Source organism: Entelurus aequoreus, linkage group LG10, assembly GCF_033978785.1.
Source record: "Entelurus aequoreus isolate RoL-2023_Sb linkage group LG10, RoL_Eaeq_v1.1, whole genome shotgun sequence".
Lineage (NCBI taxonomy): Eukaryota > Metazoa > Chordata > Actinopteri > Syngnathiformes > Syngnathidae > Entelurus > Entelurus aequoreus.
In genome coordinates, this window is record NC_084740.1 from 10,182,337 (window position 1) to 10,205,376 (window position 23,040).

At 38.5% G+C, this 23,040-nt stretch overlaps 1 protein-coding gene across 4 annotated transcripts in view; it reads left to right on the forward strand.

The window, feature by feature from the left end:
* gucy2f (guanylate cyclase 2F, retinal) overlaps positions 1-19,451 on the forward strand; it is a 71,901-nt gene extending 52,450 nt beyond the window's left edge. For 3 of the 4 annotated variants that reach the window (XM_062059996.1, XM_062059995.1, XM_062059998.1), the window contains 11 exons: positions 1,282-1,458; positions 3,967-4,123; positions 4,205-4,354; positions 6,566-6,714; positions 6,793-6,956; positions 7,033-7,225; positions 14,855-15,029; positions 15,106-15,204; positions 15,269-15,363; positions 16,758-16,843; positions 17,267-19,451. In XM_062059996.1, coding sequence (XP_061915980.1) covers positions 1,282-1,458; positions 3,967-4,123; positions 4,205-4,354; positions 6,566-6,714; positions 6,793-6,956; positions 7,033-7,225; positions 14,855-15,029; positions 15,106-15,204; positions 15,269-15,363; positions 16,758-16,843; positions 17,267-17,372 — 1,551 coding nt within the window. In that variant the 3' untranslated portion in view covers positions 17,373-19,451. Of the gene's footprint in view, positions 1-1,281; positions 1,459-3,966; positions 4,124-4,204; positions 4,355-6,565; positions 6,715-6,792; positions 6,957-7,032; positions 7,226-14,854; positions 15,030-15,105; positions 15,205-15,268; positions 15,364-16,757; positions 16,844-16,962; positions 17,037-17,266 lie in introns of all 4 variants that reach the window. The other variant, XM_062059997.1, reaches the window with a different exon arrangement.
* The last annotated feature ends 3,589 nt before the right edge of the window (positions 19,452-23,040 follow it).

A 23,040-nucleotide genomic window follows, 5' to 3' on the forward strand; every position in this document is an offset into this window, starting at 1 on the left:
CAAGTTGAAAAACTTATTCGGGTGTTACCATTTAGTGGTCAATTGTACGGAATATGTACTTCACTGTGCAACCTACTAATAAAAGTCTCAATCAATCAATCAAACTATAATAATGCATTTGGGACTGCAGTACTGCAGTAGGGAAGGAATTCATATGGCCCCAATCCTGGGTGGATCTCCCGTGAGAGAAAAAGTGGGGTAATCATTTTGCAATGCAGTCTACTGAAAATGATGGAAATCGCCCCTCTGCATCGCAACTGACGCTGTAGTGAAAGTTGGAATTGCCACAAAACACATTTTAAGATATTCAACACTCTACTGCCGTCTGCCGGCTAAAATGGATAGTTCAACCCCCTAGTTTATCCCGTTTCATGTGTCAAGTAAACCGTGACGAATGGGGCCATATGATTTTGTTTCTTACTGTACACTGTCAAAATTGTCTCTCTCAGGAACTAAGTACGCAATGTACATGGTAAAAATATTGAACTGTAAGTACAGAAGTGTGTGACTTGAAACATAGCCACAGCCTATGTCTGTTTGTTAGGAAGCTTCCAATTTGGAGGTGATGAGACCATTCCATTTATGATTTGAGGACATTTACTGACTAAAATGGCAAAAAAAAAAAAAACTGGCTTTATGTAACCTGCTGGTGGAGAGGTACAGACGTAAAACTTTACGACGTGCCATTTTCATTTACAAGATGCAAGAGAATGTTTCTATCATGACTCCAATTTATAAAAAAAGCAAAACAATAGAAGATTTGTTTGACAAAAGAAAAAAACAATAAAATAATCAATAATTAAACTAAACAACATGCTCGTCATCCATATTTGTATACTTTCTGGTTTACGATAAACGGTGTAGACAGCCCTGCCATGCCATTTCTGGTTGTAGAGCAAGGGGAAGTGGCAGAAGAGAAACAAAATTCCTCAAAGTACAAGACAAAATCATAAAATTATGGGTGCAATATTTGTTTTGTTAGCAAGCTACACTACTTTCTGGTTCATGGAGACGGATGTAGGATGATTGCAATACAACTGTACTACACTAGGATCTTAGGAGGTATTTATGAGTGGAAAAATACCAGAATCTGTTGGCTTGTATGTGAGGAAGTTAGAAAATGTTTTAGAGCCCAGAAGTCTCTCTTCACAAGAAGGCTGTTCTGGATTGTACGTTTTTTTACTTCAATCAATTACACTGTAAAATAAATCAAAACAATACTGCTGTGGCACTTCTTGGCTAATAAAATATAGTCTAATATTGTGTTGATCTTCTTTCTAGATGAAGGACTTGAGAAATGAGAATGTCAATCCTTTCCTGGGCTTCTTCACGGAGTGCTCCATGTTCGCCGTGGTGACGGAGCATTGCTCCAGGGGGAGTCTGCAAGACCTGCTGAGGAACGAAGACGTGAAATTAGACTGGATGTTCAAGTCCTCACTTGTGCTTGACCTCATCAAGGTACATACCTGCCCTTATGTGCCGCCCACTTAATTTTGTGATAACTCTTTATCAGTGCCTGCACACTCCCGAAGGAAGGCTTGTTGCTGCTCACATACTGGATGTCTCCTGGGCTTTTGACTACATTGTTCTAGTTTGTTGGAGAATCACAGTCAAGCTCTACAGTTTCTTTTGTAAGAGATACACTTCATAAACGTTATCCTTAAAGCGGGGTTCAGCAACCTTTAGGGCCGGCCGAGTGGCTCCCTGGAGCAATTTTAAAAAAGGATTGAAAATGGAAAAAGATGGAGGAAAATAATTTTTAGTTTTAGTATGTTTTTTGTTTGAGGACAAACATGACACAAACCTTCCAAATTGTTAGAAAGCCTTCTGTTTAATATGTTTGTGTGCATGCTTCACTGATGAGAGTATTTGGTGAACATCCTTTTGTCATACTAATTTCGGTGGTTCTTGAACTTACCATAGTGTGGACTGTGACGCAACAGTTTGTGTACCATTCCTTCTTTGTCTCTTTTTTTCCACCAAAAGTTTTATACTGTGCGTAAATGCACAAATGTGCGCTTTGTTGATGTTATTGACTTGCTGGAGTGCTAATCAGGCATATTTGGTCACTGCGTGACTGCAAGCTAATCAATGCTAACATGCTATTTAGGCTAGCTGTAGGTATATTTGAGCTAATTTCATAAATTTTACTTTTATCCTCTTTGTATATAATTTAGTTTTGCATGTCTCATGACCAGTGTTGGGTTAGTTACTGAAAACCAGTAACTAGTTACAGTTACTAGTTACTTTATTTCAAAAGTAACTCAGTTACTAACTCAGTTACATACACCAACAAGTAATGCGTTACTGTGAAAAGTAACTATTTAGTTACTTCTTTTTTTTTCTTCTTTTTTTTTTTAAAAGCTCCCATTAATGCCCTTTTAGCCTTCATTTCAGTACTGTTATTGCACTGGAGAATAATACAATCTATAATAATACAAACTATTTTAAATAGCTGCAACATAACATACATAAGTAACAAACAGCATAATAACAACATAGCTGTAAACCTGGCTTCACCTAAGGAAGGCACACAAAGCCTAACCAGGCAGATTTGAATTGTTGTTTTGGACAGTAGACGGGATCTTTGATCAAAGACACAACTTACATTTAACTAAAATGTTATTTTGTTTGTGCTCGAAAAAAAAAAGAGGTGAGATTATCTCCATGTTAAGACACTCAAGTCGAGTGTCGAGAGCTGCAGCTCCGTTGTTAGTAAACACAGACACGCCCCCCTCCCCACCCCACACGCACACCCAGACGCACACAGAGCGCGCCTCCGGCTTGTGACACAAGAACATTCAGAAGGACGACACTGCAGCGCTCCAATAAAACACACTCAGATCTTGTTTCTAGCCGATACTACATAAAAAATAACATAAAATAACGCAGTAACGCATCATGTAGTAACGGTATCTGAGTTACTGAATATAAAAAATAACGCGTTAGATTACTAGTTACCGCCGAAACTAACGGCGTTACTTTGTAACGCGTTAATCCCAACACTGCTCATGACACATTATCTGTATGTAATATTGTCTGCATTTCAGATAGTTGTTCCAGACCACAGCAAATATTACCTAGCTTGCCAAAGATTGTAATAAATCCATTAAAAGAACACAGCCTGCCGCTTCCTTTAACTTGGACACACACATCTATACTTTTGGACATTAAAAGCCAGTAATATCCAGGAGTTATCTCACTTTCTGAGTAGCCTCTGATTTACTAACGTTTTCTAATGTTGTAAAAATGTGTAGAATAAATATTACATTTCAATATTTCTGTCAACTAAGATTTGCTTCAGCAGTTGCGACACATAGTCATTTTGACAGTAGGCTAATATAGATACTTACGTCATGGGTTGTCTTCATTATAAGACTTATATGCGGCTTTTCATTTTTTGCGGCTCCAGACAGATTTGTATTTTGTATTTTTGGTCCAATATGGCTCTTCCAACGTTTTGGGTTGCCGACCCCTGTCTTAAAGCAAAGCAGGCTAGTCATCGTCAGTTATACAGATTTATGGCAGGGTGATGCAATTAAATAGTGGTTTGTTTTGATTAGGGGCAAGCACGCCAATGCCCCAACTGCTCCAGCAGATGGTGCTGTAGCCAAAAAGAATTGTATTTATTGTCATTGTTTCCAGCCAGTATTTCACAACTAAAACATGATTAACTAGACCAGAGTTGTCTGTTTAATATCCTTTTTCCCACCTCATCTCACTTTTCTTCATCTGCTGTGTGAGGCAGCAGTGTCAAAATCAGCATGCTAAGCCTGAGAGACTTACAAAATTCAATTTTGTTGCAGTTGTGAGGATAGGTTTCTATTTAGGATAAATCTGAATAAATGTTCCAATTTTCCTGGTTTGTACTGTAGCCTAGCCAAGTTAAATTAAAAATGTGAATTTAAGTACAGTAGAAATTCATAGTAATTAACAAAAACTAAAGCTGACACATTGTGCTTCCAGGGTATGAAATACCTTCATCACAGGGACTTTGCACATGGCCGACTAAAATCTCGTAACTGTGTCGTGGACGGGCGCTTCGTGCTCAAAATTACGGACTATGGCTTCAATGAGTTGCTGGACTCTCAGAAAACTCCTGTACAACAACCTCCACATGAAGGTAACAACAAGTCTATCTCAAAATCACGTCATGCTTCCCACACACAATCCTATTAGCTTGCTTCTCCTCTGCCACACCCAGAACTCTTCTGGACCGCGCCGGAGTTCCTTAGGGACCTTGCAATCTCCCGTAAAGGCACCTACAAAGGAGACGTGTACAGCTTTTCCATTATCCTGCAAGAGGTGGTGGTCAGAGGACCACCTTACTGCATGCTGGGCCTGCCGCCTGAGGGTACGCACTCTTACGGGAATGTAGCGAGCACGTTGGGAAGTAACCCACCGGATACAGATGTTGGCGCAGTGTTGACAAGAAAACATGTCCAAGTTCAAAATGAAAGGACCCATAGTGTCCAGATGACAAGTTCTCTTTGCTCTGAGAATCCCCATAACAACAATTAGTTTTTAAGGAATGGGTATAGAAGTAAGGCCCTGATTCACTAAAGGTTTGCATGTACATGCAAACTTGATAGCACACGCAAAGCTGATCTTCTAAACGTGTGCAAAGTGGATTGCGTCTGTTTAGTGAGCAGAATAAGGCGTGTAATCCATTTTGCGTCTCTGTCTTCATTATAATGCAAAATATATGCTGATCATCCAAATGGCCACAATGCTGGGAGGAAAAGTTGCAAATGATATTGTTTAGCACACGCAATGTGATTTATTAACACTCATCACCGTTTTGCGGGCGCTATTTTGCATTTTATTTTGCATGTGTCAGAAGGACGTGCAAGCTGACAGTTCCACACGGCTGCAAGGTCAGTGCTTGCACTGCACAGAGAGACGATGGAAAGATGACAATTCACCGTCCTACGTGTGTGTGTGTCAACATATTGGTCTGACAGAAATGAAAAATATTAGACATATCGTCTATTCAGCAATTTCCTTTTATAATTTTATAGCTGCTGGACGATTTATGGGGCTGATTAAAACAAATTCAATTGATGCATTTTGGCGTCCTTTAATAATTGTTTAATGTTGTTTATTTATTAATTTCGAAATTATATTACTATAATATATATCCTACATGAAAATACGTCTTTTATTGTGCATTTTCTTGTGTTTGAGTCATTCCAGACACACAAATGCACTGGTGATGCGATCCACAGCCGTGCACACAGAATTGTCAGTGTGCATTGTCTAGATTGCGATTCAGAAAAGGTGTTACAGATTATAGTTATGTGCTGCCGGTCCAACACATTGCACACATGTAGGAGCATGATAAGATGAATGTGCACAAAATTATCAAGTGTCTCCATGGTAAAAGCCCCAGTAATGCACGCAAAATCCTCATCAAGTAAGGCAGTCTGCACCACTTTACAATTGCACTCGCAGCGTTAGTAAATCATACACAACACGCCCACTCATAGTACATGCTATTTTATTGTTTGCACTCTCACCTTAACGTGTGGTATTTGGATCTAAGTAAATCAGGCCCTAAGTGTACTTGGAACGCCCCCTTTCTATCGCCAGTCTGGATATGCCGCCCCCTCCTGGTGTGGGGTCATCCACAGAACTAGAGCCCATTTCCCTGCATAGACATCGTAGATAAAGTCATATAAAACTCATATTTTGATCATTTAATTGCATATTTTTGTCGCCCGGCTCAATTATTACTTTAAAACTTATTTGGGTCACATCATGAGCAAAAAATGAATGAAAGAATCTGGAAATATGTGTGGTTGAACTTTACGCTAATTTGAACAAACATGGCTTCTTCGCAAGACGTCGAAGAAGTTGAAGATATTTGGCTTGAATGTCCAACCAAAACCCTTCTTTTTCAAAATCCGAATCATTACACTCCTCTTGCTTTGTGCGAGTCAATTTGACTGTAGAGGTCCATACTGTACATTCCTCATTCCCATTGTTTGGAAATGTGTGCGGGCAAACCCCTTCTTTAATTGCATTGCTACAACCTGCAACAATGCATCTGGCTGTCATATTTGCTAATTATTTCTAATTCTGTGCGAATATATCATGACTCGGGATGAAGATGTTATCAAAACACGTAAAATATGAAATTGCCTTCAGTCTTCTGTTGGCCCGCCCACATTTTGGAGCTAAAAGTGGGCGTTCCAAAATGTGCTGAAACTTGATAGAAAACAAGCCTGAAGTCAGTACTATGTCTATTTTGGGAGGGAGTTTACCTGTAAACAGAATTTGTATGTCCATATCATGACGTCAATGTTGTCAGCATCAGAGGGGTTCTGTAAGTTTATAATCTTTTCACCCCCTTTTTTGGCGTGTCTGTCTGACTTTCTGTCTTTTCTCTGCTATGTTTTGCATTGCTGCCCGATTTTGTATTGGGTTGATGGGATGATGACCATTGAACTCTGCCTAGCAACAAGCAAAACATTAATTATTAACATTTTAGTTGGTGAAATGAACTCTCTTTTGTTTGTGCTGACATTTATATACACAAACTCCTCCTTTGTGTCGTTGTTAGAGATCATTCGAAAGGTGAAGAAGCCCCCTCCAATGTGCCGGCCCACTGTGGCGCCAGACCAAGCCCCGCTGGAGTGCATCCAACTGATGAAACAGTGCTGGAGCGAACTCCCTGAGCGAAGACCCGACTTTGATGAGATCTTTGACAGGGTTTGTTAAGATCGAATATTTGAGAAAGTGCACCATCATCTTTATTTCAACTGCTTTCTGTTTTTTCTTCCCGTGTAGTTCAAAATCATCAACAAGGGTAAGAAGACCAACATCATCGACTCCATGCTGAGGATGCTGGAGCAGTACAGCTCCAACTTGGAGGACCTCATCCGGGAGCGAACAGAAGAGCTGGAGGTGGAGAAACAACGGACAGAAAAGCTGCTCTCTGAGATGCTGCCACTGTCAGTTAACAAACACGCACGCCGTTTTACAGCAAATGTTTTCAACATCACTCGATTGTCCTCCATGTCATTTCAGCTCTGTGGCCGAGGCCTTGAAGACAGGCGCCACAGTAGAGCCGGAGTACTTCGACCAGGTGACCATCTACTTCAGCGACATTGTGGGTTTCACGACCATCTCGTCGCTTAGTGATCCCATCGAGGTGGTTGACCTCCTCAACGACCTCTACAGTCTGTTTGACGCTGTTCTCTCCAACCATGATGTCTACAAGGTTAGAAGGACACGCTCGGCTATAACCACGTGCTTTAAAGGCCTACTGAAATGATTTTTTTTTATTTAAACGGGAATAGCAGATCCATTCTATGTGTCATACTTGATCATTTCGCGATATTGCCATATTTTTGCTGAAAGGATTTAGTAGAGAAAATCGACGATAAAGTTCGCAACTTTTGCTCGCTGATAAGAAAAAAGCCTTGCCTGTACCGGAAGTAGCGTGACGTCACAGGAGCTAGTATTCCTCACAATTCCCCATTGTTTACAATGGAGCGAGAGAGATTCGGACCGAGAAAGTGATGATTACCCCATTAATTTGAGCGAGGATGAAAGATTCGTAGATGAGGAACGTTACAGTGAATGACTTGAGAGGCAGCGATGGACGTATCTTTTTTCGCTCTGACCGTAACTTAGGTACAAGCTGGCTCATTGGATTCCACACTCTCCTTTTTCTATTGTAGATCACAGATTTGTATTTTAAACCACCTTGGATACTATATCCTCTTGAAAATGAGAGACGAGAACGCGAAATGGACATTCAGTGCCTTTTACATCGGCGAAATGCTTTAGCTACGAGCTAACGTGATAGCATCTTGCTTTATCTGCATATAGAAACAAAAGAAATAAACCCCTGACTGGAAGTATAGATAGAAAATCAACAATACTATTAAACCGTGGACATGTAAATACACAGTTAATGCTTTCCAGGCTGGCGAAGGTTAACAATGCTGTGCTAAGGACGCCATTGAAGCTAACTTAGCAACCGGATTGCACAGAGCTATGCTAAAAACATTAGCTCTCCACCTACGCCAGCCAGCCCTCATTTGCTCATCAACACCCGTGCTCACCCGTGCTCACCTGCGTTCCAGCGATCGGCAGAAGGACGAAGGACTTCACCCGATGCGTTTGGCGGCCCGGAGACGTAGGAAGTCAAGGTGAAGTCGGCGGCTAGCGCGGCTAGCGCGGCTAGCGCAGCTAGCGCGGCTAGCACGGCTAGCGCTCTAACAAAGTCCTCCTGGTTGTGTTGCTGTAGTCCGCTGCTAATACACTGATCCCACCTACAACTGTCTTCTTTGCAGCCTTCATTGTTCATTAAAAAAATTGCAAAAGATGTCCAGAATACTGTGGAATTATGAAATGAAAACAGAGCTTTTTGTATAGGATTCTACGGGGTACCATAACTTCCGTTACTCGGACTTCGTCACGCGCATACGTCATCATACCGCGATGTTTCAGCCGGATATTTCCCGGGAATTTTAAAATGTCACTTTATAAGTTAACCCGGCCGTGTTGGCATGTGTTGCAATGTTAAGATTTCATCATTGATATATAAACTATCAGACTGCGTGGTCGGTAGTAGTGGCTTTCAGTAGGCCTTTAAGTCAAGACAATTTTGTTTAATGAGTGTCCTATAGTCGCCAGAGATGCCATGCATTAAGCTTGATTACGCACAAAAACCTGACGTACGCCCTTTTTCATGGCATGGTTGAGCTGTATCAAGACTGACGTTGCATGAAAATGTGTGTTGTCTCACGCCAACTTCATGCTTCACTTACACACATTTCTTCATGCTGTGGATACTTTAGCGACACACAAAGGTGGTTGTTCGGGCTTTGAGTTCAACAATGTAAAAAAGATCGGAGCAAAATTCCCTTTTTCGCCAATACATTTATTGATTTATATTAATGCTATGAATTTATACCTAAAAAAACTTACTTAAAACTTTCAAAGAGGTAGGTAACTCTGATTACCCCCTATATAAATACAATTTGTGTAACTTACAACAAAATGTATTCACACAGTAGCCTGCTTACAGACAGATTAGAGTTTCATGCAAAAATGATGTTATATTTGGTTTGCAATCTTTTAAATTGAAACATTGTCAAAATGGATACAAAAGACTTTAACTCTTGTTTGGTTACTCAATTTATTATTATAACACAGGAGAGCTACTTGTGGAAAGTTGGGCCATTCCTCCACTATCTCCGGTGCCATTAAGGTGCCGCAACACCTGGCTGCTGTCCGCCTGACTTGCCAAGTCACAGCAACACATTGTGACAGCAATACATGGCACAATGATCACCCAAATTAATCAATAGACATCCTCAAAATTATTACACAAATATATTTGTCATGATCCATCATGTTTTTTTTTGACTCCCTCAGTTCCTGTTTTGAGCGCCCCTGGGTTTGTGTTTTGGTTGCCATAGGTGCAGACTGGTTTCACATGCCTCTGCTTAGTGTTCGACACGCTCACCTGCTGCCGGGCACTACTTATTCCCGTTTTTCGCCACACTCAGTCTAGTTTTTTTGTTTGCTTTACGCAACAGTTACGTTTTATGATTTCTTACTTCTTTGCTCACGATTCCTGTGCTAGGTTTTGCCTTAGCTCCCCATGCCATCGGCACGCCTCTCTTTTGTTTTGTATGTTGTCTTTTGGTATTTTGAATGATTTATGAGGATTAAATAATTTCCTTACCTGCACCTTGCCTCCGGAGTTCCTGCTGCATCCGCGCAGTAAAATGTGACCCAAGCGTGACAATACTTTAACATTGTTGAAATAAAATGTTGGCAAAGCCCAAACCACCACATCTGTGTGTCGCCAAAGTATCCACCGGCTATAGAAATGTGGGCACATGTAGCATGAAGTTGCCGTGAAGCAGCCAGGGCCATTGCTAGGAATTCTGGGACCCCTAAAAGAATATCCGTGTGGGCCCCTCTACACCATTCATTGCCACTGTCCATGTTCTTGTTTTTTTGTGTTCTTGATGGAGCCTGGTGTAATACACCCAATTTGTTTCCTTTCTTACGATTAACCACGTAAAAGTCAGAGGATTATGATGTAAATATGTATTATTAGTTGTCTTCTTCTCATTTCACTGATTTGCTACACGTTATTACACCTCTGATTGCATATACATTTTCAATTAAACATGCAAAAAATAGGTGATGTGTGTTTTATAGTATTTAACAACCAAGCACTGGTATAACAAAAAACTAAGTGTCCAGGCTCAAGATAGTCCACAGGTAAATATGTAGCATTTAACTTGAATGTGCAAGTAAAACAAATAGCACATGGAATATGTTGTTATAAAACAAATATCAAAAACAACAACGAGCCTAATCAAATTTTAAATTGAGTTATAAAAAATATAGCACATAGATGAGGCAGTCACTGCTCATTCTGGAGCAGCAGAGCATAAAGGTTTATTAGTTTTCAATGTGGTCTTGTAAAATATGTTACTAGTGGGACATTTGAATAGCCTAAATACAAAAAAAGTTAAATGTTCAAAGATTAGTTGTTATTTGTTTTCATAGCAAAACAAAATAAAATGAACGATAATAGCTGCCAACAACACATCTTTCAACATCTAAATTGGCTGTATTTAGGCTACTCAAATGTCCCACTAGTCGCATATTTTACAAGACCACATTGAACAAATCACGATAACGTAACTGTCCATTTATTCAGTTACTCCGTAATTATTGATTATTAATACTTATATTTAATATTCATTCAGTCATTTTTAATTCATGAATAGAACTTGAATGCGTCATAATACAATTCAATGTAGCCTCTGATGGGCACAATGTATTTTACACTGTATATCCCGCCCTCCTTCAGCTTCTCGTGCGCAATGACGTAATTACGTACGTACGTAACCCATGCTTGCGCATTAGCTTTGGGCGTTGTTAACTAAAAATAGCAGTTTAGATAGCTAGCGTTAGCTCTCAATGCATGTATATTCTATCATAACATAACATAACCACTTCTCTTGGACTGCTTTGGCGAAGTTGGTAGAGTGGCTGTGCCAGCAATCGGAGTGTTGCTGGTTACTGGGGTTCCATTCCCACCTTCTACCTTCCTAGTCACGTCCGTTGTGTCCTTGGGCAAGACACTTCACCCTTTGCTCCTGATGGCTGCTGGTTAGCGCCTTGCATGGCAGCTCCCTCCATCAGTGTGTGAATGTGTGGGTAAATGTGGAAATAGTGTCAAAGCGCTTTGAGTACCTTGAAGGTAGAAAAGCGCTATACAAGTATAACCCATTTATCATTTATTTATTTACTTTTGTATGTGCGCGTACATGTTGACGAGACCGGGTGAGTGACCACCGTAAATACCAATCATTTTAGTCAGGCCGGTAAAAAGTGTTTATTTCCTAAACTTTGTAATTGTGAAAAATATAGACAATTGTCAGTCAAATGTGTTCTGTTAAACCACTAATGGTAACATAAGCTAGCCGGTGGTGTTGTTGTTATATTTTTTGTTACTGTGACGAAGTTGCAAACAGCACCTTTAATTCCAAGGAAGCGGGACCATCGCCATTCATTCGTATGAATATATATTAGTTCAGTGTATGCATACCGGTAATCCTTTTGTCAGAGAGGTTACTGGGGGCTATGTGTTGGGCCCTAGTGGTCTGTGGGCCCTTAGAATTGTCATCACCTTTCCCCCGTATACAGCGTCCCTGGAGGCAGCGCACATTATCAAGCTCATTTCATTCTTGATACATCTCAATTTTGCCGTGAAAAAGGGCATACAGAAGGTTTTTGCGCATAGGTACGCTTAATACATGACGACCCTGCTCAGTAGAAAAGTGCCCTTTTTTACATTCACATGTGTCTTGGCCAATCATGGAAATTAGACAATGATGTTTGGATTGTGATGTACTGTATGTACAGTATATATGTGTGTGTGTATAGATATGTGTGTATATGTATGTCTGTGTATGTATATATATATATATATATATATATATATATATATATATATATATATATATATATATATATATATATATATATATATATATATATATATATATATATATATATATATATATATATATATATATATATATATGTGTATATATATATATATATATATATATATATATATATATATATATATACACATATATATATATATATATATATATATATATATATATATATATATATATATATATATATATATATATATATATATATATATATATATATATATATATATATATATATGTATGTGTGGGAAAAAAATCACAAGACTATTTCATCTCTACAGGCCTGTTTCATGAGGGGTTTTCCTCAATCCTCAATCCTCAGAAATCTCCTGAGGATTGAGGAAAACCCCTCATGAAACAGGCCTGTAGAGATGAAATAGTCTTGTGATTTTTTTCCCACACATACATATTACGCTCTACCACGGTATCGAGCACTATTTTTTGGATAATCTAATTAAGACATATATATATATATATATATATATATATATATATATATATATATATATATATATATATATATATATATATATATATATATATATATATATTTGTGTGTATATACTGTCCATCCATCCATCCATTTTCTACCGCTTATTCCCTTTGGGGTGGCGGGGGGGCGCTGGAGCCTATCTCAACTACAACCCGGCGTACACCCTGGACAAGTCGCCACCTCATCACAGGGCCAACACAGATAGACAGACAACATTCACACTCACATTCACACACTGGGTCAGTGGTTCTTAACCTTGTTGGAGGTACCGAACCCCACCAGTTTCATATGCGCATTCACCGAAGCCTTCTTTAGTGAAAAATAAAATGTTTTATTTTTTTTTCAAATTCAAGACAAAGTTATGTTTTTTTTACTGGTGCCCAAAATGAACCGTGCATGAACATCACCTTGTTCAAAGAACAACACCAACACAGTGCATGAACTCACAACAAATCAGTGTGACTTCTGCTGTTGCCTTTGAGAGACCAGTTCAGATATGCGCCTTGGCAAGTGCCACTCTCATGTCATTTTCACAGCAAAGTCTGTTCTCTTTCTTCGTTTTTATGTCCAGCATCCTCGAAAAGGATTGCTCGCAAAGATATGTTGTAACAAACGGTATAACAAATTCTGGGGCTTTCTGAGCAATAACTGGATACTTTTCCATTTGTCGACACCAAAACGTTGAGAGCGTTGTTGTTCTGAAGAGTTGCTGTTGAACCTGGCTCTGCTGAATTTCAATGATTTCGTCGAAGTATTCAACATTGACATTTGCAGTCTCAACAGCAAACGTGAACGGCTGTCTCACCCATGCCAGATATGACTCTCTTGTAAGGAAATATCCGCCGAGAGACTTTGCAAGCTCATTTAAGTGCGTGGCAATTGTTTGCTTCAGTTCCATGGGTACAGAAATGTCTCCGAATCCAGACACATCTCGTCGCTCACATGTTGCTCCACTGAATGCTCGAGGAGTTTTTGCGTTTGCTCAAGCATATGGAAAATTAGAGGGAACATTGTTTGGGGGTATCATAATATGCCGATAGGGAGAAGTTTTTATTTACAAGATGAGTCAGGTGTGTCTTGATTGTGGAGGCTCCTTCGAACCCCTTAGGCCGGGGGTCGGCAACCCGCGGCTCTAGAGCCGCATGCGGCTCTTTAGCGCCGCCCTAGTGGCTCTCTGGAGATTTTTCAAAAATGTATGAAGAATGGAAAAAGATGAGGGGAAAAAAAGCTATTTTTTTGTTTTAGTATGGTTTCTGTAGGAGGACAAACATGACACAAACCTCCCTAATTGTTACAAATCACACTGTTTATATTAAACGTGCTTCACTGATTCGAGTATTTGGCGAGCGCCGTTGTGTCCTACTAATTTTGGCGGTCCTTGAACTCACCGTATAGTTTGTTTACAATGTATAACTTTCTCCGACTTTCTAGGACGTGTTTTATGCCACTTCTTTTTCCGTCTCATTTTGTCCGCCACACTTTTAACGTTGTGCGTGAATACACAAAGGTGAGTTTTGTTGATGTTATTGACTTGTGTGGAGTGCTAATCAGACATATTTGGTCACTGCATGACTGCAAGCTAATCGATGCTAACACGCTATTTAGGCTAGCTATATGTACATATTGCATCATTATGCCTCATTTGTAGCTATATTTGAGGTCATTTAGTTTCCTTTAAGTCCTCTTAATTCAATGTATATCTCATGACACACTATCTGTATGTAATATGGCTTTTAATTTGTTGCGGCTTCAGACAGATATGTTTTTGTATTTTTGGTCCAATATGGCTCTTTCAACATTTTGGGTTGCCGACCCCTGTCTTAAAGCAAAGCAGGCTAGTCGACTCACCGAACCCCTAGGGTTCGATCGAACCCAGGTTAAGAACCACTGCACTAGGGCCAATTTAGTGTTGCCAATCAACCTATCCCCAGGTGCATGTTTTTGGAAGTGGGAGGAAGCCGGAGTACCCGGAGGGAACCCACGCAGTCACGGGGAGAACATGCAAACTCCACACAGAAAGATCCCGAGCCCGGGATTGAACTCAGGACTTCGTATTGTGAGGCAGACGCACTAACCCCTCCTCCACCGTGCTGCCTGTGTATACTGTATATGTGTATATATGTATATACGTGTGTATATACATGTGTATAGATATATACAGTATATGTGTGCATATATACAGTATATATGTATATATGTGTATGTGTGTGTCTCTCTATATATATATATATTAACATATGTATATATAAGTTGTATATATATGTTGATATATACATATAATTATGTTTTTGGGATGTGGGAGGAAGTAAACCTACAAAGTCTCACTGGTAGACATATTGACGTTACCCAGGTGGAGACCATCGGTGACGCGTACATGGTGGCATCAGGCTTGCCGAAGAAAAACGAAAACAAGCACGCGGCTGAAATCGCCAACATGTCTCTGAACATCCTCAGCTCGGTGGGAACCTTCCGTATGCGCCATATGCCGGACGTTCCTGTCAGGATACGGATCGGGATCCACTCAGGTGGGTCAACACAATAAGCTGCTATCAACTGCTGGGTTCCGCTAATGCATGGATGATTGTTAAATGTGCATTACAGGACCCTGCGTTGCTGGCGTGGTGGGCCTGACCATGCCTCGCTACTGCCTGTTTGGAGACACCGTCAACACTGCCTCGCGAATGGAATCCACCGGGCTGCGTACGTTTGAATGTTTTTTTATGTCTGCGTGTGCATCATTGAACTGTCCGCTGTCTTTTTTCAGCTTACAGAATCCACGTGAACTTGAGCACGGTGAAGATCCTCCGTTCTCTCCATGAAGGCTATAAAATAGACGTCAGGGGCAAGACAGAGCTGAAGGTAAGTGCATACGTGGAGTAGTTAGGAAAACATGCCATATATTCGAACCTAAGTTTTTGGTCCACAAGGTCAAATCGTATGAAAAAATAAGCACATTTTCCCATAAGAAATGTTTTCATTTCGGTATTTGTCTGGACCCCAGAATGCAGAAAGAGCAGAGAAGTGCAGGAAATAAACTATTTGTATTAGGGAAACGCAGGTAACACCAAAAAAAGATGTGCAGCAGGGAAGTGCACAGGTGTATGGAGCGCAAAAAGCAACTTGTTGAGGTACAAAGCACAAATGAGGGACCCAAGTGGTGGAGGCAAACAGGAAGTGGAAACAAAAATAAGAGTGCTGACAGGAAATACAGAAACAAGACATGAAGGATCATTACAACAACAAATTTAAAGTTCCAGGCACCCAAACATATTGAGTTTGAGTTTATTTCGAACATGCAAGCATACAACATGATACATCACAATTTCCAGTTTCTCTTTTCAACATGTTCGAAAAGGAGTAGGAAGAAGCAGAGCTTATTTAATCCTACCCCTTTTCTTTACATAACAGTTGCTGAAACTTTTTTTTATTCACTTCCTGTTCTCAATTTATTCACAATAAACTCCATATGTAATCACAATAAAAATAAATAAATAACTAATAGTAAGAATTTAATAATAATAATTAACACAAACCACATTTTAAAGAGAATATTTATAGTTTTACATGCAGAAAACTATGTAATTGTTTTTATAAATGACAAATGAAATGGATAAATGACCTTTTAATAAAGACTTTTGTTGACAAGGAGCGGAGAGGGAGGTGGGCAGGGAACGCCACCTCATTCTTGCTTGAATTCAATACTGTTTCTCACCTTCTTTATCAAACTGCTGGCACTTGTTACTTTCATTGGCCACTTGGTGAAGTTATTTTGTAGTCGTACTCAAAAAAACACAACGTTAGACGCAATGTTTGGCCGTACAAAACTGGGTTGACTGTACTTCCTTGCGCAGTATTTACAACTACAGAAAGTAGTTTATCAGCCAGGAAGCATTTATTTCTACTCATTTGTATTTGTAATGGGATTCAATAATAATTTTTATAGTACGAGTCAAAAGTTTTGGGACATTTTCTAATTAAAAAGAATACAAAACCTTTGAGGTTAGCCTACTCAGTCACTGAAAAACGAGATGCTCAAACGTACAGCTCCCAAGTCATAGCTAGCAGAGCGCCAGGCTTTAGTCTAAGACATGTAGCAAAGCAAGGTCTTTTTTTTTAACCCTATGTGAAGTGACGGGTGTAGAGGTGGGCCAGAGTCATCATTAAAAAGTACTTTTGTGTGATTAGGGGAAAGGTAGGTGTCTATGCAGGATGTGGTGCCTATTTATTCAAGTATGATGTTTTTACATTACCAGGGGAAAGGCATTGAGGAGACTTACTGGCTGGTGGGCAAGTCGGACTTTGCAAAGCCTTTGCCGAAACCACCAGAGATCAAACCAGGGTGAGATACAAATGACCTTATCTAGAAGTATAGATAAAGATGCATTTTCAAACCCCCAATCACAGCCGATTGTTGCCATGACTTGTTTTTTCCGCCACTGGTGCATTTTGAACTCCCAGGGAAGACAATCACGGCCTGAGCCCCGAAGACATAGCCGCGTACGAGCGAAAGAAAGGCGAGAAAAAGGCTTGAGGTAGAGCGAGACCTTGCATGCCAGCTGGTGTTGTGCTAGTGTGTCCTGGTGATGATTTCTCAATCTTGACTTAAGATCCGTCAGTCCCATTAATCTCTTGATCTCATCAACTAGTGAAAGGAGATTTGGGAAAAGATCGGCGCTGTGTTTTTGTGGCGTGCTTTCTATTCGCAGTGTGGTTTTCCCTTAAAAAGAAGGAAATAATGCAAAGCTCTTCTTGTCTTGATTAGGGTCAATTGGCAGGAGATGGTGACGGAAGAGATCAAGAGCCTTTTCCGCAAGGCCAACAGGCAAGTGGACAAGCACAAAATGAGTGGGAAAGGAGGAAAGATGTGAGAGGGATAAAGAAGGAGAGCGGCCGTCTCTCTTTCGCTCTCTCTCTCGCCTCTGTGGCTTAACGCGGACTTCTTTAAGAGGATTGTCCATCCACTGGCTAATCTGCCTGCAGCCAACACAGCAGAACGTAACGGTGCTAATGTAATGAGACCGGCCTGGTAGGACCAATCTTCACTCATGCACTCAATCATGCACTGCTGACTGCACTCACTGGCCACTGAGTGGCCACCCAAATGAGAACAATGCACTGGTGGATGCCTGTTTCACGACTCTGTGTTAGTGCTGTCATGAATGCTCACAATAGGCGACGGTTATTCAAATAGCTGGCTGCATATTGCACATTAATAACCCTGAAAGATGGAGGTACTGTACTTTTGACTCTTTTATTTCTCTTGTATGTGTAGCGGAGACAAGCAGGAGGCAGTGAACATTGATCAAGCTTTTATTGAGCATTGCTACTGCACGCTCTCGGTGTTGTTGCGTTTTTCTTGTTTCTTGCATTGGACTAAGAGAGCAGAGTCTACCAAGTCAATTTCGTTGTGTGTTACATACTTGGCCAATAAAGATGATTCTGATTCTGACAACACAGGCAATTTAAGCTAGGGAGGCATTGTAAGTTGTTACATAAAATAATGAATATTAAAAAATATCACGTATAACATGATTAATTTATTTGAAATTTATATTTTTACATACATACATACATATTATATAAACATTATTTATTAAATTAAATTAAGTAAATAAATTTAAAAATATATTATCTTAAACTATAAATAATATATATTTCATGATAAGTACAGTTATGATGATTAAAAATATTGCGATATAATGTAAGAATCATAAGCAAGAAAACTTGTTCGGTGGGATTTTTACATGTCCAAAAAGTGCTTCGAAAGCTTACTTATAGATACTAGTGTTAATTTTGTTGACTAAAAGTTTTTGTCTTAGTTATCGTCAACAACCTATTTTCCCCTGACTAAAGTAGGACAATAACGAGTGAAAACAAAGTCACGTTGACGAAAACAATGACGAAATTAGTTGACAATTTAGTCGACGAATACACATGAGACGAAAATGATTGACAGAGATGAAATCCAATCAAATTTAATTTTGTCTTTGGGTGGGTGGGACAAGTTAGTAATCTATCCAATCACAGTAGCATGCAGGAGAGAGGCGGGGATAAATCACGACGGGGTTCCAATCAGAACTATTACTACTAAGACACGGTGTTTGGATTTTTCACCGGGAAACAAGACTATATTGTAGGGATGTAACGATAACTGGTAATAATGATGACGACGACAACACTCCCGACAATTAGTATTACCCTTTTAAATTAAAATGATCCAAAAACAAGATTGATAACTGCACTTCTATAAAATCACGGGCCACGGCGGACTTACTGGTGCCAGCTCGCTAGCTTAAACGCTAACATGAAAACAAGAGACATACGTCTTTCTCCGTTAAAAACCACATACACCGATCTAAACTTCTAAAAACACATTACTGTCTGAGCAACTAAGTTATTCAGTTGTGCTCATTGAACCTACAAGCTGTGCTCTCGTAGCAAGGAATTGTGATGATCGGTCTTTCCTCAGAGGAAAAGAGACGGTGTTTTTATGGTGCCTTCAAGTACCGCTGAATAGAGTAGGACAGACACAACGCCCGCCAGAAGTGATACATAATCAGATTAGAAGTTATTTGTTACGCAAACAAAGTAATATTTACAGTACAACAATAAAAGATGAGCTATTAAAACAGATAAAACACTAAACTTCAGTGAAACATAAACACAATAGATGGAAAAGTGTTTTTTCAAACAGTGTGTCTATTTATTATAATTATGTTTAAAAAGCTTTTTGAGCACATTCCACAATAATAATGATAACCGTGGTAATTTTGGTCACAATAACCATGGCATGGAATTCTCATATTGTTACATCCCTATTCTGTATTGTTACACACATCATTACAATATGTCTTCTCAGGGGCGTCACTAGCTTTTAAGGACAGGGGGGCCTTAGCCCCAAAGAGATGCACAGGATGCGAGCGAACGTAGCGCACGAGCACAAAACTTCACTGGGTTTTTCTTATATATATATATATATATATATATATATATATATATATATATATATATATATATATATATATATATATATATATACATAACATATATATATATATATATATATATATATATATATATATATATATATATATATATATATATATATATATATATATATATATATTAAGTCTTTCGTACATATATATATATATATATATATATATATATATATATATATATATATATATATATATATATATATATATATATATATATATATATATATATATACATACATACATACATACATACATATATATATATATGAAAGACTTAAAGGTATACTAGAGGTTCTGGTGATGTTACGTAAGGATATATATATATATATATATATATATATATATATATATATATATATATATATATATATACCAAATAAAACAAATGGCTTATCGATAAGCCATTTTTTATTTATTTATTTATTACAACACCAATGGTTGTAATTCTGTAGCACTTTGAGATTTGGAATCAAATGTAAAGTAGATTACAAATACAATCTATTATATAAATAAATTATATATATATATATATATATATATATATATATATATATATATATATATATATATATAGATATATATATAGATATATATATATATGTCCTTACGTAACATCACCACAATGATTGACAATTAGGAGGACCAATAGTCAACATGATCCACCCAGAAATAAATAAAACATAAGGCTTATTTTTAAATTTTTAAAATATTTATTTATATGTATCATTATTCTCCTACTCACCTTTCCAGTAGAGGCCTCTCCCCTCTCACTTTCTGTGCTCCTCTGCCCTGACTCCTACAGGTCAATAGGGGTTGTGGAGTGATTATTATTATTATCTACTGATGATAGTCATATGTGAATGAGCTCAGCTCCTGTTCTCCTCCATGTGTAAAGTGAGAAACACAGCTGATGCTCCAGAAGGAAGTAACCCCAAAGATAGCAAATGGTAAAAAAAAAAGTGCACATTTAACTTTATAAATAACCAGGACCTTCATGATGCAGTTCAGGCTAACTAGCTAACTAAGTAGCAGCATTGTTTTACAGCGGGAATGTAACTTTTGCCTGCAAAACAACAAATGTACGACGTGCACAGAGGTTGTCTATAGTGTGCTAGACAGGTTTTTATCCGTCAAAAACAGACCTGGTGTAAAGTGGAGCTAATACATTTTACCACAAGCAGTGATGAATTCTTACTTTCTTGAAAAAGTTTCTTATGTCCATTTTGCATCCGTTCACGTTCTTGTTCTGCAGCGCTGTGTGCTTCAAAGCTGCACTACCATGAATTGATTTACGTGGACCCCGACTTAAACAAGTTGAACAACGTATTTGGGTGTTACCATTTAGTGGTCAATTGTACAGAATATGGACTGTACTGTGCAATCTACTAATAAAAGTTTCAATCAACAAAAAAAAACACACCTGCAGGACAGCAAGCAAGGTCGCAGAGAAAATGTGGACTGGATTTTGAATGATGTGGGCATTTTCTATATGAACAAGTGGAATGGATTGGATACCGACGCACTAAAGGGGCTCTCTACCTTACGCTATGAAGTGAGGGGAAACTGAGTGAATAATGACGGGTTATATGATTATTTATTTATACTCATATTCGGGCCACTTTATAATGAATATGTCAGCATGTGTTTGCAAAAGAAATTAAAGAAAAATAAAATAAAATATAACACCAAAATATTTAGGGGGGGCTTAGAATATTTTAGGGGGGCCTAACAAAGCCAATGTGTCTTCTACCCCTGGACGATAGAGAAGACATATGGACACATTTTACCGTTGCAAGGTAGACAACAAGACACGTTGTAAACCCTGTGGCTCCGTTTTCTCTGGTCAAAATACAACCAACTTGAAGCGTCTTCTGCAGGCCAATCATCAGGACATCGACGCAACAGTAAGTAGGCCTTAAGTGATATTTCCAAATGACTCATACTGTACTGAATTACTGTTACTATTAAAGACAGTAGAGAAAGAGCAAGACTGCTTACTCTACCCCTACTTTAGTTGTACGCATAGGTGAGCGTGCCCGCCAATCTAGAATAAAACTAGATTGTTTTTTCATGTGACCATTTTAGTCATGCATTATTCAAAAACATTTTTTTTTAAAGCTACATATCAGCTTAAACAAAAACACACAATAAGGTTAGTGTGAAGTGTACTTATTGAAATATTCATGGAATGCAGGTCTTGTTGCGAATTTAGTTTTTGAGATGCTCTGCATTAGGGTTGTACGGTATACTGGTATTAGTATAGTACCGCGATACTAATGCCGGTCCGGCATCACAACATCTTCTTTAGTTTAAAAAAAAATGTATATTATGTTTATAAACACAGGAAATATGTCCCTGGACACATGAGGACTTTTAATATGACCAATGTATGATCCTGTAACTACTTGGTATCGGATTGATGCCCACATTTGTGGTATCATCCAAAACTAATGTAAAGTATCTAACAACACAAGAATAAGTGATTATTACATTTGAACATACGGTAAGTGTAGATAGAACATGTTAAAAAAGAAAGTAAGCTGATATTAACAGTAAATGAACAAGTAGATTAATAATTGATTTGCTACCACTTGACAAAATAATAGTGTGATAAATGACACAATATGTTACTGCATATGTCAGCAGCTAAATTAGGAGCTTTTTTCTTTTGCTTACTTACTAATAAAAGACAAGTTGTCTTGTATGTTCACTATTTTATTTAAGGACAAACTTGCAATAAAAAACATGTGTTTAATGTACCCTCAGATTATTTGTTAAAATAAAGCCAATAATGCAATTTTTTGTGGTCCTCTTTATTTAGAAAAGTATCGAAATAATTTTGGTATCGGTACAACACGACTCTGCAATAATAATAAAAGTGCTTTCAAGGCAACGTCCAAAAAAAATAAATTAAAAGTTGTCATTACAGCGACTTCTGCTGGATCTCGTGGGCCTCCAAAGCAAATTCCCCCCTGGGGACTGCTATGTATTATTTTCTTTGTTGTACATATTTATACGTTCTTTACTTTTTAATTTCCCCTCGGGGATTAATAAAGTATGTCTGATTCTACCTGAAAATAGGACTATATTTATTCATATAATTTATTTGCATTATTTTTTAATGACTCTGATTGCAATAGAGATTTTTTGATCATATTTACAGAGTTTGGCACATTTTTTAACCAGAATGTTGAAAAATACTCCAAAAATGATGAATTAAACAACTTATTGTCACATCAAATCAGTTAGTTCTTTCTGCCACAGGAGGGTGCTCATGTTGCACATTAGACTTTTATGACCAAACCTTTTACCAGCCTTTTGAAGAGTTCCCTGCTCACCATGAAGCCCCTACACTCCTTTGTGTGGGATAACCCAACAAAGACTTTTATTTAGTCTAGCAGGCGAGTCCAACAAGTCAAGCCTGACATTCTTTGAATAGTTGACTGCGGCAGATAAGCCCTGCTCATCTCATCCCAAACACGGGGACGCCCTTTGACCTCCAGCCGACTGGAAAGATTATCATCTCTATTTTGGT